This window comes from Phytophthora ramorum, assembly GCF_020800215.1.
Source record: "Phytophthora ramorum isolate Pr-102 chromosome Unknown Phyram_PR-102_s0017, whole genome shotgun sequence".
In the NCBI taxonomy this organism is placed as follows: domain Eukaryota; phylum Oomycota; class Peronosporomycetes; order Peronosporales; family Peronosporaceae; genus Phytophthora; species Phytophthora ramorum.
The window spans coordinates 285,824-306,010 of NW_027150663.1; the positions used below are offsets into that span (position 1 = coordinate 285,824).

General features: G+C 55.9%; 2 protein-coding genes across 2 annotated transcripts; one reads left to right on the forward strand and one right to left on the reverse strand.

Annotated features, from left to right (window-relative positions):
• Nucleotides 1–724: 724 nt before the first annotated feature.
• On the reverse strand, nucleotides 725–2,020 carry KRP23_13224 (uncharacterized protein; the record flags this gene model as incomplete). The annotated part of the gene is made up of 5 exons (XM_067883907.1): nucleotides 725–1,105; nucleotides 1,177–1,319; nucleotides 1,395–1,451; nucleotides 1,525–1,645; nucleotides 1,709–2,020. The coding sequence occupies 5 exons, from the start codon at nucleotides 2,018–2,020 to the stop codon at nucleotides 725–727; spliced, it is 1,014 nt and encodes a 337-aa protein (XP_067738543.1).
• Nucleotides 2,021–3,022: 1,002 nt separating this feature from the next.
• Nucleotides 3,023–4,010, forward strand: KRP23_13225 (uncharacterized protein; the record flags this gene model as incomplete). Its single annotated transcript, XM_067883908.1, has 2 exons — nucleotides 3,023–3,351; nucleotides 3,593–4,010. 2 exons carry the CDS (start codon nucleotides 3,023–3,025, stop codon nucleotides 4,008–4,010), a joined length of 747 nt encoding a protein of 248 aa, XP_067738544.1.
• Between the last annotated feature and the right edge of the window lie 16,177 nt (nucleotides 4,011–20,187).

The window sequence follows — 20,187 nt, forward strand, 5'->3', positions numbered from 1 at the left end:
CACTTCGTTCAACAATCTCCCAAGGTGCATGCAACCGGGCCCGTAGATTAACCGCTTCGTTTTCCATGACCTCGTCCTTGGTCGCCAAGCCTCAGTGAATCGCGGTGCCATCTAAGTTAGAACCAAGAGCAGCCTGATTCGTGTTCAGCAACGCCTCGGTCGATTGGAGTGGCTCCTCCATTCGCTTCAGCTCCTCTGTGCAATTCGCTTCCTCGTGTGTTGAGCTTGCGCTCGACCAAGCTCCTTCTTGTGCGCTTCCTCTGCGGCGTTCAGTTACTTGTGCAGAGGCTGCATCTCCATCTCGAGTGCTACACGCAGAACATTGTCCTCCTGTAGTTTGCCCTGCTCGCGCGAACTCATCTGAAGACGCACAGCCTTTTCTTCTAACGTGGTAATGTGAAGCTGCGTTTCGGCCTTTGTCTCCGACGATGCGTCGAGAGCTCTCTGCGAGTCGACATCCAGCTACTCGAACTCACTGATACAAGCCTTCGCACAGTCGAAATCTCTCGACTTCTGCCTGCCAGGGCAATTGTTGCCGGTCGGTGGTCGGAGTACAGTGATGCCGGAATGATGGTCACAAATGTTGAAATTGAAGAGCGATTAGTGAAATGGTAGGATTGTCCACAGGACGGCCGGACACCAGATCGGACATTACCACTCTGCAATCTCGTGATTTTATTGCTGTTGTTTATTTTGGACAGCTCGTCGAGAAAGTTGCGTTTCTCTAGGACGCGAACTGCACCATGTTGTGCTGCACCAGCAACCGAAGCTTGGGTCCCAGTACTGGATCTTGTGCCAATCGCTGCAACTGCCCGGGCGACTGCTGGCATGCGTGAAGGCGCTGCATCAGGTTCCCGTCTGAAAGTGCTGCTAGCAGCTCTGGGTTTTTCAAAATGTGTTGTACTTGCTCCTCTTCTTCAGGTCTGCGCTGCATTTCTGCGATTGCGTGGCGTCGGGTCTCATCCAAATCTACTATCGCTGGTGGTTTTGGAGCAGATGGAGTCGTGTCCCTATCCATGCGAAAGTCTTGCAGTAGTTGACCCCCCTGATAGTGCTCTTGCATCGGCTTCTTCTCGGACGAAGTAGCCTCTGCCGAAGATCCGAGCTACAGCAGTGCAAAGAGACACAACAAGTCAACCCTTTGGAGGTCTTCAAGAAACTAAATGGCTCTGGTACCTCTTCAAAGTGGCTCCCGAGGAACTCCATGAAATCTCTCATCATGACTGATACGGCGGGGTCTTTCTGGTACTTCAGCACGGCCGCTTGAGGATCTTGCTGCATATCGGCGATTGCCTTCGAAAACGCCGGGTTTTGCAGCGCTGCCATGATCAACGCCAATCGATTAGACCGACCTCCCTGCCTCAATCAAGCAAATCCTCGAGACACGAACGCACCCTGAGCCAGTTTTGGGTTTCGCGCGAGTTTCTCAAAAAAACGATCATTCATCCACTCTAGCACCAGCAAAACAACATTAATCCGAGTAAGTGAACAGTGAGCAGAAAACCTTGACGCTTTATCCCAAACCATTGGGGTCCAACTGATTCATGCTGTTCATCGCCTCCTGGACTTCCGGAAAGACAAACGTCGGATTGGCTTTCGACGCTTCCTCCTCCTGTTGCTTCACAACCAGCAGGCGTTCTTCTCGCTGTAGATCCGTCGAAAACTACGTCAATCCGAGTACCTGAGCCATGAAGCGAAACAGACCTACCGGTTGTTGTCGAGCAGGTTCCAACGTCGGCGGGCTCTTTACTGATGCTGCCTTCTTGTCCTTCGTCGTCTTGGTGGTATTGAAGAAACCCTTCTTGAGTCCTTGGCCAAAAGATTTGCGATTGCGCTCTTCGGCCTGCTGTTTGCGTTTGTTCTCTTTGGCATACTGCGCAATCGCCACCATCTCGTCCATGATGTTGGTATCTGGAGCTGAGGTCTCTTCTGCCAATTGGTTGTCTTCAGTCGATGTGTCGACTTCGCCCAGCATCGGTGGCTCATCGTCTTCCCAGTTCTCGTGACCCATGTCTTTCATCTTTGTGCTTGTGTCGTTGCCGGCTTCTTGCAAAGTGACCGATCGATCCAAGCGTCGGGTCCAAAGATATTCTGGCGGTTTACTGGCAGGCTAAACCCATCGTGGAGAGTTTGCCAAGATGCGACTAAGCCTACAGCTATGCAGATCTGCGTCATTCTTGCTACAAAAGTGAGCCACGGGCGAGTAGATGTCGTATGTGTCCGGGCCCAGGTCGCGCTTGTAGTCGATGGCCTAGAACGAGCCGATATGGGCTCGTCGTCCGAGCGCGCGTTCTCGATCGAGTTGACATTCGCGTCAATGCGTCAATGGTGTGCATGCAATCGCAGTACCACAGGATCAACATTTCGTTCTTGGCGACGGCAGACGGAAGGCGTCCACGGCCCAGTTCAGCTTCTCGTCCTTCTTGGTGCGGGTCCTTCTTGGTGCGGGTCCTTCTTGGTGCGGGTCCTTCTTGGCACCAAGCTTCCTTCGAACCTAAGATTGGCTACAAACGAAATGTGTGTGGGCTTGGTGTCGCTTCAACGTCGACCAGATGAGTGGCATGTTGCGGTCGTTGCGGCGCGTGTGACCCGGCCGTCGCGACGTACAGGACCTTTATAGCCCTCTCCACAGCCTCAAGCTGCTGGCCAGTCAGCCCCCGCCACCCAGCAAGCCGGACGAGTCCAAACCTCCCAGCAACGAGCAGCGGCTGGGCGACGTCGTGTGGAAGCCCGAGCAGGAGTTCCCTGGCGGCGCTGTAATTGGCCGCCGCGCTGTGAATTTGTCGCGGGAAGCGCAAGTGCTGCGACGCATCGCACAGCCTGCGCGACTGGTGCTGAGCCTCTCGGCGTACGAGGCGCATCTACTGTGCTGCCCGCGACGGCGGACTCGATGAACTTCGTGTACAAGTACGCGACGCACAACTTCCTGACCATCTGCATCTGAGAGACGTGAGCGCCGGAGTTGGTGGCACAGTCGCTGGGGCTGGACGCGACGCAACTGCTGCGAGAGTTTCATCCAGCGATGTCCAGTGCAGATGCATCGCTGCAGCTCAGGATCATGAGTGTGTTCACGACTAGAGCTATACTGGCAGGATTCATGGTGGTGACGCAGCTGCTGAATATTGTCCGGGCGAGCGGGACGGCGGCGTTGGGGTATCTGGAGAGCGTCTACAGTGGGCGTGAGCCTCCGTTGAAGGGTATTGAGGGACGGAATATCCGACTGGCAGGGAAAGGAAGTGATGTCACGGAGGTGTCCATGGTACGCTATGGTGCGCACATCTTGCCTGTGTTTGAGGACCCGGCGCAGCATCGGCATTTGGTAGCGCAGTGGTCGCTGAACGGACGAGTGCCGTGAGTGTGGTGCGTGCCCAAAGGCCAATACGGCTTCCGTCACTCGTGGACAGGACTACATGTCGACGAGTCGTTTCTGCTGCGCACAACGACTGGCAAGTACATCCTGTGTATTGAGGCCGATGCTACGCTTAAAGATAGGGCGTTCGAGCTGCGGATGATGCCCAAGGCACCACTGCCAAAGGACGAAGAGCTCTCGGTGGAGGATGCATCACAAGCTTATCGACTCGTTGAGCGGCAGACTGCTTTGGCACTTCAACGGCCATTTCGCAGTCTCTGTGTGCTGCTGGGCGACTCACGCCAACCATGCGACCTCGGCGGGGAATCGCCCGTCAGCCTACGTGAGCGTATGCGAGCGTATGCGACTCAAGCAGGAGGTCAACGTGCTTATTGACTCCAAAGCACCACTGCTACTGGAAGTCCTGAGATGGTGCGAACGATTCGTGGATGACCGCAAAACGCTGGTACTAGACGTCACTCCTCACAACTTCACCCCTCTTCGATTGTTGCTGGAGCACCATGGCTATTCTGTGCTCACCCCCGCAGAGGCTGTTGAGTTCGAGGAGCGCGAGCGAGTTGAAATCGCCGCAGAGGCTAAAGCCAAGGCCGAAGTGGAGGAGCAAGACCGACGTCATCGGCAGAGCAAGAGCTTGTGCTGACGGGTACCCTGTGGCTTAGTGGAAGGCAGCGTGGTGCTGAAAATGCCGCAGCTAGCCAGGACACGAGCACTACCGACGAGAAGGACAAAGTTGCTGCCAAGGGCACGGAGGAGGAGAAGAGGCAGGCAAAGAGCGATAAAGCACCTGCTGCAAGGAGGGGTAAGAGACCCGAAAAACTCCCCCGATTACTGTACTACCCGACAACAGCCGCCACCATCAACGCTGTTCATGCGACTTTGGCAGAGAATACTGCCACAACATAGAGAGCCGGTTCTCGGTCCATCTTGTGCAATTGGAACAATGTTGCCACAATACACACAATATTACTCGTACTAAATCCGAATTCATGCCCACGTATAAACAACAGCACCCGTTATTTTCAGCTTAGCAGGCGAAGCGTTAGTTTGTGTTTCGCCCACAAATCTCAATTGCGCTTTACTTGTACAAATGGAATACGGCGAAGATCTCGTACGAGTGGTCATACGGATGAACGCAAAGGGATATTTCTCGAGCTCCTATATTTCAGCTACGCGCTACGCAAGTAGGAGCTTCAGTAGATAACGGAATCTAAGCAGATTAGAATCCGAAGGGAGGTCGTATGTCTGAAAGACGAAACTTTCGATGAAAGCTAACACTAACACGCCGCAGCTTGTTCCATCTTCCTGCTGGAAGTACCGGCTCACATCTCGTCTCCACCGCTTGTCTTGCTTCAAAAGGGGGAGGAACGATCCGTTGAACAATTTGTCTACCGCCGTGATGGTATCCTTATTGTTGCGCGGATCCATGACAGTATACGTGTATGTCTTCACACTAATGCAAAGACCACACCAGTGGTTCTGGTCGATCCACACTGTCCCCACTATTTTGTCTTCGGCCTCTTTGACCACGGCATTCTCCATAAGCCAGTTCATCCTCTCGCTATCAGTGAGCATGGCCATCAGATGTGTCGTAAATACATTGGTCTTCATCTCCTTTGGTCTGCTGTCGGCATCTACGCAGATTACGGCTATAGCTGCAGTCATACAAACGTCATCCAGCTCGGAGTTGTAGACTAGATTTAGTACCGCAAACTCTTCTTCATCCATGATGTTGATATGCTGCAGGCAAGTACACACCTCCTCAGCATTGATCATTTCGTCAAGACCAAATAATGATCCCATTTGGGCTTCGTTGATATCGATTTGTCGAATCCAGTTCATAGCTTCTTCAATCCACGCAAAGCTTTGCTTACACGAAAACCACACCCGCATAGATTGTATGTAGTTTCCAGTTATTTTAGGGAACAACGATGCTCGGCCCCGCTGGAACTTGAGAAGTATTTCAGAATCAGCTAGTTCACCGCCGTGTTGAGAACGGTAGGACTGTCGGCATGTTGACATCAACTGAATACTCTTCATTACCCACTCGCGCGGAAGAATAACTTTGCACAGCTCTGCGTTTCTCCGAACACTAACAGAATTTGCGACTGGGACTGCAACATGTGGCGTTGGGTTTTGGTGCCGAACTGTCACGGTTTGGCTGACGTTGCACCTTTCAGTGAACGGCGACAGAGCGTCTTGATTGGCGGGTCTCATTTCCCGCGCTATAGTGACCTAGGAACAATAGTGACCGAGGTCTCGGCTGGGTCTAATAAAACCCCGGCCGAGGTTAAAAGCCTCGTTTGTACCCATTTCGTGTCGTACCCTCGGCTGTGTAGAGCCGGCTATACGATTTCCCACAGAGATCTGTTTACACTTGATATTTGTATAGAGATATAAGACTAGCCAAATGATGACCTACAGAGGCTCCCAGAGCTGTAGGATAAAGAAATAAATCAGCAGTCTTCCCCACAAGCCACCAAGGGTCAAGTCCGTCTTCGGTAAGTCTAGCTAGCTTGTCTTAGGGTCTGGATACGCTCGGCTGCGTGGGATGCCTGTCAGCGAGCTTGAGGTACATTGAACCGAGAGTTTGTTGCTGGCCAGTCCAAGAGATAGGAGTGGCCGAGAGTTAGGGACGACAAGGAGTGTCGGTCCCTATATATTGGTGGAACCCGAGTGTTCCCAAGTGTATTTCACTACCCGCCGAGGTTACCCTCGGCAAACCCGTATTAGGCGTGACTGCCGGTACCCTTACTTCTGAGGGACTGCGGGGGTTCGCGCGAAAGCGCAATATTGCATTCTAGCCCTCGCTCGTGGCTAGTAGTGCAGGTTTTAAGGTTGACCGAACTCAACCTTGGTATACAGAGGCGCTTACAACCAACCCGGTGTAAGGGATCGTTCCTGGTCTTCAGGTGTTGATCCAACGTTCGCTGACCTTTCGCGAGGGAAGCGTGTGTTGTTGGTGGGACTCATACCGTTCGGTAGTGAGATTTTCTGCGTGTTCCTACACGACAACTGGTGCCGCGACCCGGGATTGGTGTGACCTTCTGTGTGTCTTGGTTGCATATAGGTTCTTACCTTAACGAGCATTCGAGAGAAGAAAGAAGAGAAGAAGAAAGAAGATGGCGAAAGAAGCGAAGTCAGCGGTACCAGCAACGCCGGCGAGGTCAAGTGGAACGCGTACCGAGGGTTCGGGGCGTTCCGGTTCGTCGTTCGCGACGCCGAGTACGTTGGCGTCGATCAACGAGCGTTCGGATAGTTTTGATGAGCCGATGGACTATTCTGACGCCAAGGAAGATGACGAAGAAGATGACCTGGAAGAGAAGGCAGCTATGCCCGAGCTTTCGGAAGCCGCTGCAGTATCTGCAGGACGCAGCGGAGGGGTGAGGTCGCTTGCGCGAAACCTCACCGAAGAGTTGAACGAAGTGGCTGGTCCCGAACCAGCCAACGGTTACGACGAAGATGAGTCCGACGATCACCGATCGTCGGCGATGGCCGAGGATGCGAATTCTCGGCCGAATGGCGGCCGGCCTCCTCTTAACGGAGACACCCCGGCCGCCAACCGAGTTCTGGGTCGATACCTAGAACTCATGAAGGTGAAGAGCAACTGGATGCGATCCTTCGCTCCAGAGGTTGTTCGCCAAGCCATCTGGATGGAGCTCGGTGGCGAGTTAACTGTGCCCGTGGAGGCGTGGAACACTCGGCAGGTGGCCGAGGACACGGTGCAACTCCTACGCGCTATGGGATGTGAACCCCAAGTGTTCCCGTCGGAAGCAGACCTCCGAGCATGGGCACCCGAGGACGCCGCTACGGCGCTTCGCAAGTGGAAGCAGAAGCTTCGGTCGGCCTTCGGGGTGGCCGAGGCGGGAGTTAGCCGTCCACCGAACGTCCGCCACGCATCGGATCCGGTCGACCCGTCCATGATTCCGTTGCCAGTGACCCCTGGGAGACGCCCCAGAGGGTCGACCGAGGCCGGAATATTTTCAGCCCAAGGTGCGACGTCGACATATTTCCAAGACTCTCACATGGTGACGCCGAGGTCGGTCAGTCGCACAGAACGACTGGCGAGAGAGGCCGAGGGATATCGAACCGCTCCGACTGCTGGACGAAGTGCAAAGTCGGACGCCCAGCCGACGTTACGACCTCCGCGATGACTCATCTGACGAAGATTCGTTCGACGTCGGAGACACCGGGGGTGACTTGACGGGAGAATGGGCACGCCAAATTCGTGAGCTGAGCGCTGTGGGAATGACAGTGCGACACCGAGGCTAGAGATCGCTACGCATCTCCCACTCGGAAACATTAAGCCGTACTTGGGACTCCGCGATAAGAGCGAGAAGTCCATGCAGTGGCTCCGAGCGTTCATATACGAGATGAAAGGGACGCACACGCCGCCCAACGAATGGTGCATGGCGTTTGAATTGAGCCTCCAAGATGGTGCTCTGCATTGGTACCGACAGCTGCCCCGCAAAACGAGGCGCACGTGGAAATTGTTGAGCGATGCAGTTCATTAAGTACTACTGTTCGAGGTTCAACCAGTCTGCGAAGGCTCGGTACTACTCGGCCAAGCGAGAGGAGAAGGAGCATGTCTGCGACTACCTCAACCGACTTAACGGCTATGCTCGCAACGCCGGAGTGCAGTTCGAGCATGGCGGTCGTGATGCAAAGGACCACGTCGAGCATTTCTTGGATTCGTGCGAAGACCGAGGTCTAGAAGAGCGTCTGTGCCATGTCCGAGTTAAGAACATTCACGACCTCGAGGATATGATCAATGATATCCTTCGTCGCAGAGAGCGAAAATCTGGACGCGAGTCCTCGGTCCGCCGCCCTCGAGGGCAAGAGGTAGCACGTCGACGCGATGGTGGACGCTCCGAGGATCCGCGGGACGGCTATCGCCGAGACCGACGTCACCGAGAGGACGACCGTCGTCGAGAAGACCGTTACCGAGACGATAACCGTCGCCGGGATGACCAACAATATCGACCGAGGGTCACTCTCACTGACGCACTGACCAACATAGTGACAGCACTGAATGCGGGACGCTCGGTGGACGCGCGTGGAGGATACCCGGAAGCGTACAACGACGGATATGATGACACCGAGGAGTATGGGCCGGAGTCTCACTCTGGCGATGACGACCGATACTCCGAAGGGTACTCGGACGACGGATACGCGTCGACCGAGGACCGAGGCCACGTTGCTGCTGCAAACGACTCTGAACGTCGCAATGCGGCTGAAGGAGCGTTCGCTCGCGCCGACAACCGTCGGCCAGAGGGCAAGTAATGGCCAACGCCCTTATGACCGAGACGACCAGCGCCGAAACTCCACCGGACGCGATGGTCGACGCCAATATGGTCCATGCGCCGCCTGCGGAGGACTCACCCATTCGGCTCACTACTGCTTTAAGCGATGCAAGATGTGCAAGCAGGTTCATGATGCCGGGAAGTGTGAAGCCTTCCAAGAACTCACGAATCTCCTCCGAGCTAAGGTCGAGAAGAAGGACCTCTCGCCGGAATTGCAGGAACTCGTCTATGGGAGTCATTTAAACTAGGCAGCCCGCCAACTGAAACTGGGTTGGTCCCAATCGGGCTGCCACAGTTAGCCAAACCTGCGCTGGATGCGGACTATATGTTCGCATTCGCAGGTGTGAGCAAACGGCCTGATGACTTGAATATGGAATATGTGAAAACGACGGAAAATGTAAAGGAGAGAGGCGTAAGCCTCGGTGAGAGTGAAGTGAATGGACGACGTGTGGACGGAGACGGAGTGGAGCTAACCGATGCTTCGATCCTCAGCATGGCCAAAATCGACCATCCATCCCGAGACCTCGGCCAGACGATTAAACTGTTATCTGGCGAGAGAATGGGGTGGTGGTCATCCCAGCGCTATGACAAGAGGAAGCGATTGCGAGCCCTCGTCAATGGGGCTGTAAACGACTCGCGAACGAGGATTCTGCTGGACACTGGAGCGAATGTCAGTGTGATTTCCGCGTCATACGCGAAACGGTTGCGCTTGCGCGAAGTTCCAGACCACGGTAGGAGTCTGGAAGTGCGAGGAATTAACCCAGGGGTGATGGAGACCCGCAGACGAGCACTCGTTAAAGTCACGCTAGGCTGGGAGCGTGTGTACGAATTTGAAGTATGGGTTATGGATCACAGTGCAGGAGTGGACGTGGTCCTGGGAACAGACTTCATGATTCCAGCCGGAGTCCGGTTGGATCTGTTCCACGGTACTGCGAGACTACCGGACGAGGTAATGGTGCCCCTGGTGAAGTCACAGAACCCAGCAGAGGCCGAGCCGTACAGCATGCAAGTGACTGGACGCCCGACCGAAGACTTTGTCGGTCCCAGGGCGTGAGTGGCGAGAATTTAGGTTACCACGACGACGGCCGCCTCTGACTACTCACGACGTGTGGGCACGCCGGATTGGAAACCTGGTGCCCACTGTAACGAGGTCTCGACGAGGGCAGCCGACGATGGTGCGACTAACGAACGTGTCACCGAAGATTGCTCACTGCGCGAGACACGAATCGGTGCTGCTGTGGGTGAAAAAGGGTGACCTGCCGCAAGGGGATGGATACACTCGTTTGAACTCCGCCAAGTATGATGAGTGGCAAGTCCTGGCGTACGCGGAGTGTCGAGACGAGACTTTGTTCGCGCGGGAACGCAAACTCTACGAACGATGGTTGGCAGATCAGCCACCAGCTGTAGAACGACGAGACTATCCGACACCTAGCGGCATCCTACCTCGACCATCCGACGACTTGGAAGGCCTAGACGAGGGCCAGATAACGTTCGCGAATAGGGGCACTGAGGAACCGGCAGAACGAGACCGAACGCCGTTGACGACTTCGGTGCAACCCTCTGACGAACCCGTTGGAGATAGATGGGTCGACGAAGATGACGACTCGGTGGCGACCGACACCTCTGATGGCGCGGATACCACGTATACGAGTGAAGAGAACTCCATCCCAGTCCTCGGTGATGACCCGGAGACCCGATTGGACTCTGCCTTCGTAGCAATGATGCATGAGATTGCCGCGGGGGACGGTTCAGGTAGTGGGAACACCGATACCAATACGTCCGAACATTTAGCGAATGAGATCGAGTTGACGGACTATGCACACGAGTTGGCGTTCTTACCGGACCTGACCGAAGCCTCGGAAACGGTACTGGATTATTCAGGACCGAATGTTCTGAACCCGAGCGCGACAGCCCGTCAACAAGAAAGTCTCGTTGCGGTGCTGAAACGACACGAGAAGATCATGATTGCGAGTGGGAATGCTCTGCCACCACCGGCCTACGGTGTGGTGTGCGATATTGACGTACAGGGGCATCCACCCATCAAACAGAGAGCTCGGAGAACACCGCTCCGACACCTTCGGAAGCTGTACGAGCTTCTGAAAGGCTTGCTGAAAGCTCGTCTAGTGGCGTTTTCGGACAGCCCATGGGCGTCGCCCATCGTGATCGTGCTCAAGAAGAATGGAGTTGATATTCGGTTGTGCATCGACTACAAGCTGGTGAATGCAGTGACGGCGATTATGGAGTACGCCATGCCGTTAGTCGACGACTTGTTGACCGACCTGGAAGCCTACCTATGGTTCTGCTCACTTGATGCGGCCAGTGGATTCTGGGCTATTATGATGACGATGCGGGCCCGCAAAGTCTCGGCATTCGTCTGTGCACTCGGACATTTCGAATGGCTTCGTATGCCGTTTGGATTGAAGAATGCACCGATGATTTACCAACGAATGATTGACAATGCTCTGTGGGGTTTCGTCCAACCCAAAGGCGGCTGGCTCCACTTTTCGGAGCTTATGCGAACGGCCGAAGCCCACGCCGAGGTTGCGCGGACAGGGGTGACCGACCCTTCATCGCGACAACTCGAGGAGTCAACAACTCGGGTGACCAAATTCGAGGCCGACCGCGAATCCTCGGTCACGCTTGACGCAGTGAATGGGTTAGTGAACAGCCCTGTTGCCGACATGTTCTCCACCGGAGAACCGGATGAATCCTCGTTGGTGCCAGTGTTCGACCGACGGTCGTTTGTCGATGATATCTGTTTTGGGTCCGAGACTTTCGACGCGTGCCTGGAGACGTTAGACCGTCTGCTCCAACGGTTCACCGAATGTCGCATTAGTGTGAGCTTTACGAAGAGTATCTTCGTCCAGCCAAAGGTGGATTTCCTGTCACACGAAGTCTCTGCAGAAGGTATTCGAGCCGACACCAAGAAGATGAAAGCAGTGACCGAGCTGCCATTCCCTGCTTCGAAAAAAGGGATGCAGTCTTTCCTCGGTGCGCTGAATTATTACAGTCGATTCATCCAGGACTTCGCAGTGTATGGAGCAGCTTTGTACCAGTTGAAGGACGAAGACTTCACGCCTAGTGGCAGCCTCTCGGCAGCCAAACGAAGCTTCGCCGCGCTCCAACAGAAGGTTGCAGAGGCACCGATCCTCCGGCACTTTGACCGAGACAAGGAGGTGCATGTCACGTTATTCGCGAATGAGTGGGCATTGAGCTCCACTTTGATGCAATACCATGATGACAAGCTGCACCCGGTTCGATTTTGTGGCCGAGTCCTCAAGGACGCCGAGATGAACTACCACCCGGCCGAGAAGGAGGTCTTAGCGCTACTGCTGGTGTTGAAAGTGTGCTACTCCCAGTTGGTGGGTCGGACCATCCACGTCTATACGCGTTTTTCGACGCTCGAATGGGTGCACAAATCCAAGACACTGTTCGGTCGAGCGACCCACTTTGCGGTTATGTTGTCCCCGTGGCACCTGGTGGTCAACCGAGTCAAGGAACGCGATTGTACGTTTGCTCAGCTTCTCCAAGCTGGCCTCACAAGCTTCGTGGAGTTGGAAGACTCGTTGGCCCCAGTTACACCGCCGACGAAAGGGTCACCTACTGCTCGTATGGACCCCCACTTGCTTTATGCCTGCCTACCGAGGTCCTATACCGGATTTGTGATGTCGTTCGATGGTTCGGCCAAGACCGAAAAGAACGGTGGATATGGCAGTTGCTCGTGGATTTTGTGGAAATTACCAGAATGGACTGTAGTGACGGCTGCGAGTGCTTATCTCGAGACCACCACGGTAAACCTCGCTGAGTATGCTGGAATGAACAACGGCGTCTCAGCTGCGCTCGAACATGGAGCCGAGGATTTAGTCATCGTGGGAGACTCGAGACTCGCAATCCAGCAGTCCCTAGGGGTGATGGCATGTCGAAAGGAGTCTCTGATGGTTCAACTGAATCGTCACCGAGAACTCACGACCAAGCTGCGGTCGGTGAAGTACCTGCACGTGGTCCGAGAATTCAACGCTGCAGCAGATTCGTTGGCAAGCGAGGCTCTCAGCAGCAAAGAATCCAGCGTAGCTTCGACCGAGGCTAGGAAATTAGAATTGGTCGAGCTGAACCGGATCGGAGAGGTCATCTATGAACCCTCAGTACAGACCACGGCCGAAGAGAAACCGACAGTCAGCTTCGCCCGAGCCCAAGTAGCCCGTGGGATCTCCCGCGACAGATCTTTTTTCGACTTTGTGCGGGACGAACCCGACTACCTAACTGCAACAACCAGACACCAAGCAAAAGCGAGGAAGAAACGAGTCCAGTTTGCAGATGAAACGTCGGTGATAGAGCCGAATGGTACAGCTGAGCGAGACGAAGCGAATGGTGTGACCACCGAAGCTCAGAGTGAGCTGAGAGCCGAGCAATCGAGCAACGAGGTAGACCCTGGCGCTCCAAACGCAGAAGACGTTGACCCTGTGGTTATACAGGAAGAGCGCCGGAGACGAATCTCCGCCGCCCAGGATGAAGAGCTGAGATGGTCGAACCTAAAAGCGGTCCTCCGAGGCAAGGAAACAGACCTCAGCTACAGAGCAGCCAGAGACGCTTGGAAGATGGCCGACAAGTTCGTGCTTAGCGAGGATGGTGTACTGTATTTTCTTGGAACGAACCGTCGGTGGGGCAACGAACGCCGAGAGGAGACAACGATGCGTCTAGTGGTGCCCACAACGATGATTCAGGAAGTACTACGGAGTTGCCACGACTCGTTGGAAGGTGGCCACCAAGGTATCGGTCGAACGTACCACCGAGTCAAATCAGACTATTTTTGGATTGGACTATATGCAGACGCCGAACGACACGTCAAGTCCTGCCCCGACTGTAGTTCGAGCAAAAGTCGACCACAGTTCCGAGGCTATTCGCCAGGAAATGTCTTAGCAGAGCGACCGTTCCAGATGGTGTCGATGGATTTCGTCATACCGTTACCGAAGTCTCGTCGAGGCAACTCAGCCTACTACTGTTCCAGTGCGCGTTCACAGGATTCGTCATGGGTAAAGCTATGTCAGACACTACCGCTCTGAGGGTCGCACAGGCTTTCGAGGAATGCGTGTACCGAAGATTCGGAGCACCAACTCTAATCCGACATGACCGAGACCCTCGCTTCATGAGCGAGGTGTTCCAGGCCTTTGCAGAGATGATGCAGTCTCGGTCAAGAGCGACCCTGAGCTATCGGCCGCAGGCGAACGGACAGCAAGAGAGGTCGGTGAAGACGGTCATGCAATCGGTGCGGGTGTACGCAGAAGACCCGCTGCAGCAAGACTGGGACGAGATCGCGGAGCGATTGATCTTCGCTATCAACAACTCTCAAGATGGCACCCGGAAGGACACTCCGTTTTACCTAGTTCATGGGTGGGACGCACAATCCACGCTGCGAGCGATGTCGTCGTCACTCAAACGAGGATTCGGAGGCCAGACTGACGCATTGGCATGGCGCCGAGAAGTGAACCGGCAACAGGAAATCTCGTGGAAAATGGCAATGGAGTACCAAAGTGTCGAGAAAGCTCGGAGGGCGAGAGAACACAATGAGTCGCTGGAGCGACGTGAGAGAGCTGCAGTACCGAATGTCGACGAAAACGAGACTTCTGACGAGTCACAGGTGGAGACGGGGGCAACATCTGATCCCACTGTCGAAGGACCGAGGTCTCTGTTCCAACCCGGAAGCAGAGTTTGGTTGTATATGGAACGAGTCAAGCCAGGGTTGACCAAGAAACTCGCCCACCGATGGCATGGACCATTCAGGATCAAGAAAAAGATCGAAGAGTTTGCGTACGAGTTGGAATTGCCAGACCGAAGTGGGTATAGGTTCTACCCGGTGGTGCACGTGTCCCGACTCAAGGCCGTCGACGAATTTGGAGACCGACCGAAGAGTCGGTTAGCACCTGAAGTGACCGAGGATACGAGACTGGACTTCGACGAGGAGTTGTTGCCTGAAGATAGCTGGGAGCCAGACCAGCTCGCTGGCGAATATGAGGTAGAAGCCATCCTCGATGACCGATCCCCGCTGTCGACGGGCACTAGCCGCGCTGTCCGAGAGTTCAAGGTGAAGTGGATTGGGTACTGATGAGCCCACGTGGGAGCCTGCCTCAAATTTATCATGTGGCGGGCTACTTTATGATTATCTGCGGACTCGGCGCAGCGAACGACGATTGCAGATGGTTCAAGTCGCTGACGAGAACTAATCTGGAGAGCTACCGAGAGTTGAACTGTCTACGGGGGTGATACAGCCCGTAGCAACAGATGAAATTTGCTACTGTATCAAAATTGCGAGTGACCGACTATTGATTGCTACCAAGCCTCTGACGAGGCCTGGTGGCGACGTCGGTTGACGAATGAACTGCCTGCGGGGATGATGCAGCCCGCAGTGACAGACGAAAACTGCTACTGCATCGAATTTGCATATTTACATGTGACGTGAACGATTTTCGAATGGAATTGGATTAAATGGAATTACTTGGAGCTCAAGAACTGCCGCTACGGATGACTACGGGCTTCGGACGGCACACTAGCAGCTTGAGGAACGAACGGAGAAAATTAGTGAGACCAGACCGAAGCCTAGACCTCAGTGGTCGACGCGATGTTAGCCAAAACATCCAGATCCGACCCTTGAGCAGTTGCCGGCTCGTCGGCCGGTGCTGGGACCGAGGAATGACTTGGAGAAGACTCTGAGACGCCTTCATCTTCTCCCTCCTGGCTCGGTCGACCAGAAGCACCACCGACAGAAGCTTGGGCAGCCCATGGAGCCGTCACCGACGCCGACGGCAACGAAGGATCCACCATCAAACCCGACACCACCTCCGCCTGAGTCATCCCTCGGGGCACGAACATTGGCACCTGAGGGTTGCATGGGGCGAACGTGGTGTTGAACGGGTGGCTAGCCGGCGCGTCGACCCAACAATTGCGCCACGGCTGCCTGTCGTCCAACGTGGCGAGCTCTCCGAGCCAATCTTCTGACGACGGAGCCCACTCAATTACCTCGAACGAATATTGGAGGTACGTGGGCTCCAGCAAGAACTCGGTGATCGACTCCCGAGGCTTGCCGGTGCGCTCGATGCACCATTCCCAACAGCGGTAAAGCATCTGTTGGCGAATGCGATCAGCACGGAGGTTACGGGCCTTGTTGTACTCAGTCCAGGCGGCACGGAGGGAGACGACCGACGGATCGGTCGCTCCAAGCCTCTGTGCCTCGCTCCGGAGAAAAGTCTCAACGGCAGCTACCTGGACCCAGTGGCGCCGCTCCCACAAAGCGAGACCGAGGTCTGCTTTCTCCGTCCGGTCGGTCGAGACGCCTTGGAATTGGCGCCACATTTTCACTGTGCGCGCCAACCCACTTGCGCGAATCGAAATCTTGGACCCCGGCGGATTCTGGTCCAGCCCGAATAGGCATGGGACCTCCGGCATCTTCTGGCGCACTTGCTGCCACGGATGAGCCGGATTAGTCCAATCCGCCAGGGCCCGGATCCCAGCAACCGAGCACGGGGACTCGACGCCCTTTGCAATAGGCGGAGTCACGCTCTGGTTCTGGATCTGGCACCAGGCAGTTTGTGCGCCTGGTGCCGTGAACCCAGGGGTCAAGAACGGGTTCGCCAGCATCGAAAGACGCTGGGAATCCACGCTCCCGGGAACCGTCGGCACGGCCGGAGCGAACGAGTTCGGGTCCGTGCCTGGGGCGGTCGACAGCGTGGCCGTGACCTCGGTGTGCGCGCGACGCGTCGCAGACCGAGCCGCCGAAAGACGTGCGCGTGGCTGGCTAGCCGACGCTGCAGAAGTCTCTGGGGCACCCGCAGCCGACCCAACCGGAGTCGCCGGTGTTGGAACCGACGAGACCGAGGGTGGCGCCGAAACTGGCGGGCCGACCGAGGTCACCAGAACGGCAGGCGACGGCACAACTCCACTGACCGGACCCGGGGCAATGACACCACCACTGGTGGGAGCCACCGGGGTCCTAGGAGCCTGGGGAGCCTCGGACGACTGGCCAGAGCCAAGGATAAAGTCGTCCGAAGCCTCCAGAGTCTCCAGAGCCTTCATCGAGCGCAAATTGGCCAGCACCGAGGCACTGCGCGACGGGCGGACCGTCATGCCGCGGTGGAGTAATCACCGGCGACGAAAATGGCCCGGACGCAGGAACCGCAGCCACCGGAGCATCGGTGACGACCTCCTCCCCCGACAAGTCAACGACTTCGGCCGAAGGGGGAGGCACCGAAGAATCCGGGGCAGGCGTATGCGCCGGAGAACCAGGTGACGGCCCCACCGAAGGACTCGGTGAGGGTGTGGGGGTCGACCCAGGCACGGGAGATGACACTGGAGTCGACCCAGAAGCGCCCGAGGGTCCACCTTGAGCGCGAGCTCGAAGGTTGACCGACGGTCGGCCCAACCGCTTGCCAGCGGGGAGAGCCGACTTCGACAGTGAGCTCGGAGAAGAGCTGCGCTGTCGGAGACGCTTGCGCCGGTCACGCCGACGCCTGGAGACCGAGGGGATGAGCGGCAAGTCGTCCGACTCATCGCTGTCATCCCCGGCGCCGGCAGACACCTCGGCTGGAGCCTTGGTCTCGCCGCCAGAGTCCATGGCAACATCGGGGCTGTCCTCCGAACTCTCGGAGGACGAACTCCGGCTGCGCTTGGAACAAATGCTCGGAGGCGACAGCCCGAGCAACTCCCAGTCGATGTCCTCTGAGGTGATACCTGACAGAGGAAACATGAAGAGTTAGAGGATGAGAGACGACCGAACAAGTGGAGACTGAAGACTTACCAGCAGAGGCAAGGACCAAGGTATCCACGTCCAAGTCGTGGGCAGCCGAGTGACGGCGCAAGACGGAGTTGGCTCGCTTCAGGCTCGCATTTTCCTCTTGCAGAGCCTGCAGCTGAGCCGGAACCGCACCCGCAGAGGCTTGAGCAGCCGCAGCGAGGTCGCTCCGAAGCTTGGCCAGCTGCGCCGTGTAGGCGACGAGGCCAGCTTTAAATCGCTCCCGATCCTTCCGGATCAGTCGCTGAGCAGCCGCCGCCGAAGTCTCGGCAGCCTTGGCGCGAGCCGACAAGCCTGCCACGATGTCGGCGTGGTGGCCGAGAGCAGCATTCGCAGCGTTGTGGTGCCGGGTGAGAGTCACGTGATCTTGGCGGAGCTGACGCAAGGCATCCATGGCCTGGTTGCTGTCGCTCGTCGCCTGGGTGCAGAACACCTCGATCTTCTCACGTTGTTGCACCTCTGCGTGCAACCGATCCTCTGAGTCGGCGCACTGGGCCTGCAGCCGAGCGATCTCATCCCGCAGAGAGATGATCTCCTCGGACTCGGCGAGGGAGAGCCGAGCAGGTGCAACAGCAGCCGACAGAATCTCACCGAGATCTGTGGCGCTCTCCAGCCGACTGTCCAGGACAGAGTCGACGCGTCGTGGACGCTGGCGCGCAACGCCGACGACCAGGTGACCCAGCTGCAATAGCTGCCGCTCGATAGGACGAGGGTTCCGAAGGCTCGGCTTGAGCACTACGGGGTAGATCACCGCCGGTGGGGTCAGTTTGACACCCAACCGAGACGCTGTGGGTCGTCGGCGACCCCGGCGGTGTCGAAACAACCGTCGGAGTGGCGCCAAGGAGGTACGCCAACACCGGGGAAGACCCCGGTGATGACGGAGGCGTGGGTGGGGACGAACCCTCTGCACCCTCGCCAGCAGCCATAGGCGTGGCAGTCGGCGACCGAGGAACGGTCACCGAAGCTCCGGCGGAGCCAGAAGCAGCGGATGGAGTGCCGCTAGCATCCTGTGAACGTGGATTAAGATGGGATACAAGCACCGAGAGGTCAGGCAAGGTTCAAGGAGCATGAAGAAGAAACAGAGAAGCAGGAAACGAACCTCTCCGGATGCATCAAGGGCATGAAGGGCGGCGGCCGTAGCTCGGTTGAGCAACGGCGAGCGGCGAGCCATCAGGGACGCGATCAAGAGGCGCCGCGACGCGCACTACTTGCGGAAGCTTGCGTCGAGGCGGGGGCAGTTGTGGCGTTGGGTTTTGGTGCCGAACTGTCACGGTTTGGCTGACGTTGCACCTTTCAGTGAACGGCGACAGAGCGTCTTGATTGGCGGGTCTCATTTCCCGCGCTATAGTGACCTAGGAACAATAGTGACCGAGGTCTCGGCTGGGTCTAATAAAACCCCGGCCGAGGTTAAAAGCCTCGTTTGTACCCATTTCGTGTCGTACCCTCGGCTGTGTAGAGCCGGCTATACGATTTCCCACAGAGATCTGTTTACACTTGATATTTGTATAGAGATATAGGACTAGCCAAATGATGACCTACAGAGGCTCCCAGAGCTGTAGGATAAGAGAAATAAATCAGCAGTCTTCCCCACAAGCCACCAAGGGTCAAGTCCGTCTTCGGTAAGTCTAGCTAGCTTGTCTTAGGGTCTGGATACGCTCGGCTGCGTGGGATGCCTGTCAGCGAGCTTGAGGTACATTGAACCGAGAGTTTGTTGCTGGTCAGTCCAAGAGATAGGAGTGGCCGAGAGTTAGGGACGACAAGGAGTGTCGGTCCCTATATATTGGTGGAACCCGAGTGTTCCCAAGTGTATTTCACTACCCGCCGAGGTTACCCTCGGCAAACCCGTATTAGGCGTGACTGCCGGTACCCTTACTTCTGAGGGACTGCGGGGGTTCGCGCGAAAGCGCAATATTGCATTCTAGCCCTCGCTCGTGGCTAGTAGTGCAGGTTTTAAGGTTGACCGAACTCAACCTTGGTATACAGAGGCGCTTACAACCAACCCGGTGTAAGGGATCGTTCCTGGTCTTCAGGTGTTGATCCAACGTTCGCTGACCTTTCGCGAGGGAAGCGTGTGTTGTTGGTGGGACTCATACCGTTCGGTAGTGAGATTTTCTGCGTGTTCCTACACGACAAACACACAGGTGTGGGGCCTCCTCCACAGTAGGAATGCGCGACACAACGGTAAATTTGTTTGCGAAAGCGGACAAGTTGTGATAGGTAACAGGACCGTTCAATCGAATCTCCAACTCCGCGAGAGTGTTGTCTTTATCCGCAAACGATGCTTTGCTTTGTTGACACAAAGCTTTAATTGAATCAAACTTTTGCTTCCTTGCAAATTGTCGCTGCCGTAATGTTTGGCGCGGTCGACCGGGAGGTCTCACTGTTTTGCTTATTGTCCACATTTGAAGGCGTTTTCGTCCTCTTTTACTATCACAAGTAATGGGTTCACTCGCACTCGATGGATCAGCCCGTACTGTAGGTTCTGGTTCACTCCCGCTATCGTCGATAATCGTTATGACTTCGTCATTGTCTGACTCTTCGTTGGGTCTTTCAACGCAGCCACCACTTCCACTAGATGAGTCTGTTCGATTCAGCTCGTGTTGCTCATGTTGTGGTTCATGTTGTGATTCATGTTGTGGTTCATGTTGTGGTTCATGTTGTGGTCCATGTTGTGGCTCATGTTGTGGTCCATGTTGTGGCTCATGTTGTGGTCCATGTTGTGGCTCATGTTGTGATTG